The sequence below is a fragment of the Panthera uncia genome (genome assembly GCF_023721935.1).
Source record: "Panthera uncia isolate 11264 chromosome B2 unlocalized genomic scaffold, Puncia_PCG_1.0 HiC_scaffold_24, whole genome shotgun sequence".
Taxonomy (NCBI): Eukaryota; Metazoa; Chordata; class Mammalia; order Carnivora; family Felidae; genus Panthera; species Panthera uncia.
This window is the reverse complement of record NW_026057580.1, coordinates 24,430,913-24,440,323: the sequence shown is the minus strand read 5'-3', so window position 1 is coordinate 24,440,323 and position 9,411 is coordinate 24,430,913. Positions and strand designations below refer to the sequence as shown.

The window sequence follows — 9,411 nt, the reverse complement described above, 5'->3', positions numbered from 1 at the left end:
AGTATTTAGTGTAAGTATATCTTAAATATTGCAAAGGATATACTAAAAAATTTGTTGTTAATCTGATTCAGATTTAACTTGATGAATTTAATTCTTCCAGCAATCCTACAGTGGCAACAATGGATGTAACTCTGGTAAGAACATCCAAGTAAGCCTTATTTACCTTTTCCTTACTGTAAGAAATCAAATAAAGCAACAAGGAGGGAAAAAAACCAACAACTGCAAAACACGCTGTCCTGCTATTTTTTTTTAAGTTTGTTTATTTATTTTGAGAGAAAGAGAGCATATGAGCATGTGCACGCAGGGGATGGGCAGAGAAGGAGGGAGAGGGAATCCTAAGCAGGCTCTGTGCTGTCAGTGCGGAGCCCAACGCAGGCCTCGAACTCCCAAGCTGCCAGATCGTGACCCTAGCTGAAACCAAGTTGCTTAACCAACTGAGCCACCCAGGTGCCCTGTCTTGCTATTTTTAGCAAAACAGGCAACGGATGATACCTGCAGAAACCAAGGACTTAAAAGTTGCTATTAAAGGTTAAATTGTGCAGAAAATGCAAGGACAATGTCAAGGCCCCTTATGAGTAGCAGGCCTCAGAAAGTAGCAGCAAAGCATACTTCCTGAAAGGAGAAACTCATCCAGAAATGCAAACTCTATAGCCTATAAATCTAATAACTGAGGGGTAACGTAAGCTGAGCTTCAGCAGAAGTCACAAGTTGGGATGCAGAGAAAATGCACAGAGTATCTATCTGAGAGGGCTCCTAAACAGCACATCTCAGAAAGATCCAGCAGAATCTTACTCCATGAAGGTCAAGGGCTCATCGGTAAGTGCAAGGGCTCTGTCCTGTTTGCTGCTGCTGCTGGTGAAGGGCCTGGGAATGCAGGGCTGGGAACAGAAATCCTTCCAGACTCAGCTTGGGTCAGAGGACCAAAGGGAGGAGGGCTACACAAAATCTTGTCAGAGGAGCCATGCTGACTGGAATCTGTGGTCTCTGTGACTGCGAAGAGAGGGCTTCTGAACGGTCTGACGCCTGGCAGGGAACCCTGGCCCCTCCACCATCCATGAACTTACCTGCAAATAGCCGGACCAGGAAAAACCATGTCATTGTAAATTAATGTTGAAGAAAGGCTATGGCAGGACATCAGCACAACGATTTTGTAAGAGAAAATGTGAAAAGAGCTATAAAAATTACAAATGGATCAAAGACATTTACAGGAAAATGATGTCATAGAACAGATGAAGACACTGACCACACGTTCCATTACAAGGTAAAAAAATTTTTTTTTCTTTTTTAGTGTTCCATCTACTAGGTAAAAATCTTAAGGAAACTATCATCTCCATGTAGGAAGACAACAGAAAACCAGCCCAGAAAAAGATTTTTTCCCTGGATTTTATACATTAATAAGAAACAAGCAAATACTTTTTATGTTTTCAATGGGATTTATTTATATTTAAGTAAAAGTAGCAAACGTTAACATAAGTTATTTCCTTTATCATATTTATTTTGTGCGACCACATTTTTATCAAGCAGCATTATGGAATGTTCCCTGGGTCCACAACTCTGAACTTTCCAACTATTATATGCATCCTCTTTTCCAACTTTAAACATGACCTTGTACACTGAAGAAGCATGGCTTGTCATTGCAAAGTTGTCATGTGTGACAACCTGACATCAAAGTAGAAGCCTCTTGATGAAGAATGTTTTATCTTTCATTCATTTAAAAAATGGTATTTTTCTTTTTGTGTGATTATCCATCCCATATGATTTTGTTTTCAATTCTTTTTTCTACTGATACTATGGAATCAAACCAGTTAAAACTAAGGAGTGTAGCAATAAAACCAACCAAATACATATGATGTAACATATAGGATATTTTAGATGATGTTTATGTTTTATATTACACATCTGTATATAATATACTTTGGGCAATAAAAAGTTAGAAGCATGTAAACAAACAGGAAATTTTTTTCTGAAATCAATATATTGTTTCAACAGTCACAAAAACTTGGGTTTCTTTCTTTCCTAGGAGTGCAGTGGAATAGTTTCATATTAAAATAAAAAGGTCTTGTTGCTTTCACTTTTTTCGGATTCCTGTTTTATACATTTTTAGGTAACAGGGAAGAATAACCCTGTAACTTCATTGCGAAAACACCATTACTTGGTTAGATATGATCATCAAATTTTAGACCAACTTTGCTGTCCTCACATTCATGTACATTGATTATTTACTATTTACTTTTCCAAGCATGCGCTTTTGCTAAAGATCCAAACACTAAACTGGGAAGTCGTTGGCTATAATAAATGTACAGTGACTGATTATTTAGGACAATGACAAATCGTAGGGGTTGAAGTTTTTGTTGCTGTGGTAAGAGCTCTATTGTGTTAAGTTAGCTGTGGAGAGAAGCGTTTGGGGACAGGAAAATGCATATTTCCAAGAAACCATATTGCATGCTTATTTGACTACTAGAAATTCTCTGGTTTGATGCATCACTGATATTTATGGTGGAATCTACATGCAGCTTCTTCAGCAAGCTTGTTGCTCCATCGAGAGCCAGCGATATTCCAGACATCTCCCAGCCTGTCACCATGTCTCTCCGTGCTCACTGCCAGGGAGGTTGCAGATTCTCCAACAAAATCCAATGTTAGATTCAAAACTGAAGATGTTTTATTTCAGATACCTACAATACCTAGAGAAAGCAAATTTCAAAAAAACAACAAATTTATGTTAGAGTTCTTACAGTGCTTTTAACAGTTGTATGAGTTATTGTGCCTACTATAAATTTTTGCCTAAAAATACAAATTGTTACTAGGAACTATTACTACTGAGGTGACTTAGAAATTATTTTATCATCTATTCAGAGAAATTCCAGCATAGACAACAGTTAAAATATTTTACATATATTTTTATCTCAAATGACTTAAAAAAATCTTTGTATTGGGTAAAATTTCAAATCCACAAAGTAAAATGAACCATCCCCACATACCCATCAATCATCCTAAAAAAATTATCACCAATTCTGTTTGTCATTCTTCAGTAACATTTATTGACTGCTTAAATAGCAGGCAATTCCCCAAATCTGGTTTACCTCTTTCAAAAGTCACAAAAACCAAATGAGGTAGGTTAGAGGCAGAATTACTATAAAGTTAACAAAGATTGCTTGCATGAGTGCCTTCCAATATGTTCACATGTTTATTTATTTTTGTTAAATTTGCAAATTTAGATATTTCGACTATAATCAGTTGAGACCACTGCCTTTCCCTTTCAACTGCCCCTTAGCCATATTTTCTCTCTGATTGTAACCATGGGGTGGCAGTGGGTATTTCTGGGATTTTACCACAGATTGACTGGGATATCCTTTTGTGCTTTGTCATGTCTCCGATTTATAGTTATATTAATGGTGGCCATTCCAGTTTGTAGTATCCTTTAGCAAAAATATGACTATGGTCAATTCAAAGAATGTCTAAGAGGACTCACTCCATAGAAAGCTTGAAACGCCCTGAAATCTTATAGCTCAGGTATCATAGAAATTTAACAGAGGTTTCCCCAAATTTGACAACAATCCTAAAATTTATATTGCTACAAAAGAGTTAAGAATTTGAAAGAAAACTCTTAAAAATGTCAAAAAGAAAAAAATACATTTTTTAATCTACTATAGTAGGGGATAGTCTAAATTATTTTTTTATTCTTTCTGTAGAAAAGGCTATTATAAACTTGTCAAATGAAGAGGCAATCAACATGTATGCAACTCAAAAAAAGTAGGATGAAAGTATTATAGAGCTGTTAGTAAAAATATTATATAATTTCCTCTACATTATGTGATATTTGAGAAATTTGTTAACTTTTAAACAGTATGTCATTTTGGGGCGTCTGGCTGGGTCAGTCAGAGCATGCAGCTCTTGATCTCGAGGTCATAAGTTTGAGCCCCAGTTTGGATGTGGAGCCTATGTGGAATTTTAGCTGATTGTGTATTCATAATTTTGTATTTCTTGAAGTGAGTTCTCCAAATACCATTAAGCCTTAGGTCCCACAAATCCTGAATCCATTCCTAGGTAGGTAGTATTATTATCCCGGTATAAATTGATATTTAGAGAGTTCAAGTGACTTTCCAAAGGCCACACATTTATTAAGAAGTGGAACAGTCTTCAAAACCAGACTTTCTGACCCTAAAACATGTAATTCTATATGTAAACTTGGCTAGCCTATGATACCCAGTTGTTTGGCCAAACACCAGTCCAGATGTTGCCATAAAGGTATTTTTTAGATGGGATTAACATTTAAAGCAGTAGATTTTCAGTAAAGCAGATTATCCTCCATGATATGGGTGGGTTTCACCTAGTAAGTTGTAAGCCTTAAGAGAAAAGGCTGAAGTTTTTTGGGGAAGGAGGAATTCTGCCTTCACACTGCCTTTGAACTCAAGACTGCAACATCAACTCTTCCCTGGGTCTCTAGCCTGCTAGCCTGTCTTGCAGATTTCAGACTCACCACACCTCACAGCTGTGTGTGCCAATTCCTTCAAATGTCTCTTTATATACATCCTATTGGTTCTGCTTCTCTGGAGAACTATGACTAGTGCAATAAGAAATACAAAGGACTATAGTACTACATCAAAATAAAAAAGCTTTTGCACAGGGAAGGAAACCATCAACAAAAACAAAAAGGCAACGTACTGAATGGGAGAAGATATTTGCAAATGACATATCTGATAAAGGATTAATATCTAAAATATATAAAGAACTGATACAACTCAACATCAAAACAAAACAAAACCCAAACAATCCACTTAAAAAAATGGGCAGAGGACCTGAATGGACAATTTTCCAAAGAAGATATACAGATGGTCAATAAGCACATGAAAAGATTCTCAACATCATTTAATCATCAGAGAAATGCAAATCAAAGCCACGGTGAGACATTCATTATCTTACACATGTCAGAATGACTAAAATCAAAAACACAAGAAAAACAAGCATTGGCAAGGATGTGGAGGAAAAGTAAGCCTCACACGCCATTGGTGGGAATGTAAATTGGTACGGCCACTGTGAAGAACAGTATGGAGTTTCCTCAAAAAATAAAAAAAACAGATACCATATGATCCAATACTCTTACTGCTGGGTACTTACCTAAAGAAAATGAAAATAGTAATTTGGAAAGATATATGCTCCTCTGTGTTTACTGAAGCATTATTTGCAATAGCCAAGATATGGAAGCAACCTAAAAGCCCAATAGACTAATGGATAAGGAAGATGTAGTGTGTGTGTGTGTGTGTGTGTGCGCGCACGCACGTGCGTACACACAGGAGTATTATGCAGCCATAAAAAGGATGAAATCATGCCATTTGTGACAACATGGATGGACCTAGAGAATATTATGCTAAGAGAAATGAGGCTGAGAAACACAAATACCATATGATTTCTCTCATATGTGGAATCTTAAGAAAAAAATAATAAACAAAAGCAGAATTATACCTGCAAATACAGAGAACAAACCGATGGTTGCCAGAGGGGAGACTGGGGAATGGGCAAAATGGGTGAAGGGGATTGGGAGATACAGGCTTCCAGTTATGGAATGAATAAGTATGGAAATAAAAGGCACAGCATAAGGAGTATAGTCAATGGTATTGTGATAGTGTCATATGGTTACGGAGGGTAGCTACTCTTAGGGTGAGCATAGCATAATATATAAACTTGTTGAATTGCTATGTTGTACACCTGTAATGTAACATTTTGTGTCTACATTCAAATTTAAAAAATGATTAAGAAAAGGTTCTTCAAAAAATACAAAGAACTATATGTTCGTGTTGGCTTTCTAATAGTTACTAATCAGATAATCTTGGCAATTCACTTAACTTCATTTTGGCTTTAGTTTCTTTATCTGCAAAGTAAAGAAATCATTTTAGACCAGGATTTCTTAATCTTGGCACAATTCACATTTTGGGTTAGGTAATACTTTGTCGTGAGGGGGACTGTCCTATGCTTTGTAGGAGGTTAGCAGCATCTGTGGCTCTGTCCACTAGATGCCAGTAGTATCATCCAGTTGTGACAATGATGTATATCTCCAGACATTTTCAAGTATCTCCTAGCTGGGAGGCAGGGGACAAAAATCCGTCCCATTCTATTTGAGCACTGCTATATTGGATCATCTTTAAGTAATAATAAATGCATATGTAATGTTACTGTGGAGATTATATAGGCTGAGGCAGCTTTGGAAATTTCAGGAGAAGGCTGTTTGACCATTTAGTGGGATGTTATAGAGGTGATATGCTAATATTCTGTTATTCTTATTTGCCTCAGTTCCTGTAAGAAAGAAAAAAAATGGAGGGAGGCCAGAAAGGTTGGCAACATAAAGCTCTTGGCAAAGCATAAGCTGCAGGCAACTTGAGGGCAGTCATAGGAGTGAGAGAGAATAGATAAAAAGTGAAGAACGGTGGAATTTAGGGCTTATCCTCTCAGAAATAAATCTTATCTGGGAAACAGTTGTTTCAAATCCAAGCCACCAGTGGCAACCTTGCACTCAGTACTGGGTGGAGGGCATGGTCTACCACAGGGCCCGTGGGTGGGGGTTGCTGGGCTTTGTGGATGCACAGGAATTTGTAGAAGTCTACATGATTTTGCAGTGCATATTGCCTTGCTAATAGTAATGCAAAGAAAGTTATTTTTCCAAAGAATACTTTTGGGGGTGGGATGAGGAGGGAGTATGGTTTGCCTGAGTAAGTGCAGTTATCTTCAGGCTCCTTCCTGTTAAATGACCAAGAAGAGAAAAACATAGCAGCATTCCACTAGATGGTGCTATATCAGACTTATTCATGAAACATGGCTAAATTAAGTTTGATATGACCCTGTCTTTCCCAGCGTGTTTTCTCAGTCCTTTTGAAATGATTTAGATTTAGCTATACTTCAAATGAAAGATACCTGCCAATTAAATTAATTACCTGCCAATTAATTTGGATTTAGCTATACTTCAAATGAAAGATACCTGCCAATTAAAAAATTTTTTTTCCATTCTAGGGTTAATCTCCACCTCTGATTCAAAATACGCACATTTCCATTCCAAGCAAGTTGTCAACAAAGTGAGGCTCAGGCCCAGAAGGCACCAGAACATGCTGTGTTCTTAGCAAAAGATTTGTTCCTTTTTTCTATTTTAATCATTGCCATAGTCAGGTGATTAATAACAGTACTACTGGGTTGCGAGTACAAGCAAAATTGATATAAAACCCTTTTAGCTTTAATTTCTTTAACACTTTGCTGACTGATAGTCAGAGTTGAGTTTTGTGCCTACCCTTGGCAGGCTGAGGCATTAAAAAGGCAGAAGTTGGGATATTGAAATACTATGCACAGCTCTGAAATATAATTGTGTGCTCCAAAAGGTAGCCCTATATAGCAGACCCTTGGAGTTCTGGTTACATGGCATTTAGCAAGGGAACTTAGCTACTTGGATAACTGGGTAGCCTCATGTCAAAACAAGCAGTTCTAAGGGCTCATTTAAGCAGTTATTTCCCAACTGGGAAGTTGTGGGATTCACAGCCTACTGAAATTTTTCATCAGAAAAAGGATACAAATATCCTATCTTTTATAAATCTGTAAGTCAGTCTACCAGTATGGATGAGCCAAGGGAAGGAACCCCCTGCAGTCGTTATAAGTGGTTTTTTGTTTGTTTTGTTTTTTTTTTTGTTTTTAAGGAAGAGAAACTATTGTTGACCCTCATCAGAGTGAGGCTTCAGTTATATAGCAAAATAGTAAGGGGCCATCAAAGGCGGTGGGGGTAGTAGTCAGGGTGGAGGATAGGTGGGGAGAATAACTGCATTACACATGGCCCAAATCCCATTTAAAACACGGTCAGAAAATAAAGGCAAAATAAAATGGTGTCAAAGGTGGCTCGAGTTAGGCAGAGAACAAGTAAAGTCAAAGTCAAAGATAGAAGTCAAGAAAATGGAAGAAAAACCTGCCCTCATGTATTTCCCATATACCTCTGTTTATCAAAAAATACTAAAAACGTAATAGTGCATTTTTTTCCCACATATTTTCCATCAAAATAATGGAGAGGAAAGCTGAGCACAAGTGAACCAGCTGGGACACTGGGTTGCTAAAGCAAACACAAAATTCCGCTTGAACAGTTTTGCCTAAGGGCAGGGCCTGATCATGAAGTGTATTTCCTTCAAAACTCACTAGCAATAATTCTTTCTCTTAGTATAGTAGAAACATCTTGGTAAAAATCCTTATCAAACAAGTACAAACTATAACAACTGATTTAAAGATTTAAAGACAGCGAGAAGCAGAAGGAAGGATGGCAGAGGGGACCCTTCAGGACTTCCAGCCAGCAGTCGGTGCATGAACCACTGTTTGGAGTTGTAAGTTCAGTCCCATTGATGTACCTCAGAGATCTCCCTGGGGTCTGTGTCTCCCCTGTTCTAGAGAAACAATTCTTAAATTATCAAGTGTCCCTCTCTGGCTCCTTTCTACCCCCACTCATAAGTTAACATACATTCTGTGAAAAAAAAAGAAAGAAAAGTTTCTCAGTAAAACACATTTGAAAACCACTCATACTCTATCTCCATTTTAGAGATTTCTGGTGCACTTGGGCATTTTAAAGAATATAAAATATGCTGAGAAGCTCTGGGAAAGGAAAATCTGTATCTGAACTTAGCATTTCCCAAATTGAAATCCCCTTCCCCATCCTCACCTTCACCCCCACGAATACCTATTAGTGTTTCACAGGCCACTAGTATTCTCTAGAAGAGTGTTCACGGAATGCTACTCCAGGGATAAAAGTATTACATCTTTTGGCCCCATTGAGAGGATAGTGAAGATTGAGCAGACTTACCAAAAGGATCTACTTAATATCCTGAGAGTTCAGATTTTTGCTTAAATTTGGCTTCTTGGTACAGTTGTTTAGCTTTTGCCCTATCATTCTCCTAATTGAAACATCATCTGTGTTGGGAAATAACTGTTTTGTGACTCCTGTAAACAACAACAACAATAAATACACAAAAACACTTTTTGAGGCCTTTGCATCATAAGGTATGAACTGAGATAAAACATCAAACAATTCACATTATACTTTCGTCTCCACTTCGCAAAGGCAGCCCAAACACCCATGAGATATTTAAATAGATGAGTATATAGGCAGGGTTTTCAAAGCAAAGCAAGAGATATGGAAGGTCTATGTCTTCCTATGGTACCACTCAACTTTAACCTTGCTACTTGCTCTTAACTCTAGATCCCCTTGCTCCACAATGTTAGGAATTTATTTTTATCCATTCCCAGCAAACAGTTGAGACAACTAGATTCTGACTGATCCTTTTGTAGCTAAGAAATGGTATATTAAAATACAGAGAGCTCAGATTCATTGATTTCCTAAATTTGTTTGATATTTGCAAAAAAAAATTATTTGGTAATCTAGATTATTATATTTGAGGAGAT

General features: G+C 37.3%; 1 protein-coding gene across 3 annotated transcripts in view; it reads right to left on the bottom strand.

Annotated features, from left to right (window-relative positions):
- Positions 1–1,360: 1,360 nt before the first annotated feature.
- BEND6 (BEN domain containing 6) overlaps positions 1,361–9,411 on the bottom strand; it is a 63,477-nt gene continuing 55,426 nt past the window's right edge. For 2 of the 3 annotated variants that reach the window (XM_049652859.1, XM_049652861.1), the window contains 2 exons: positions 8,813–8,949; positions 1,361–2,681 (listed from right to left, as the gene is read on the bottom strand). In XM_049652859.1, the coding sequence (XP_049508816.1) occupies positions 8,822–8,949 (128 nt within the window). In that variant the 3' untranslated portion in view covers positions 1,361–2,681; positions 8,813–8,821. Of the gene's footprint in view, positions 2,682–8,760; positions 8,950–9,411 lie in introns of those variants that run through there. The other variant, XM_049652860.1, reaches the window with a different exon arrangement.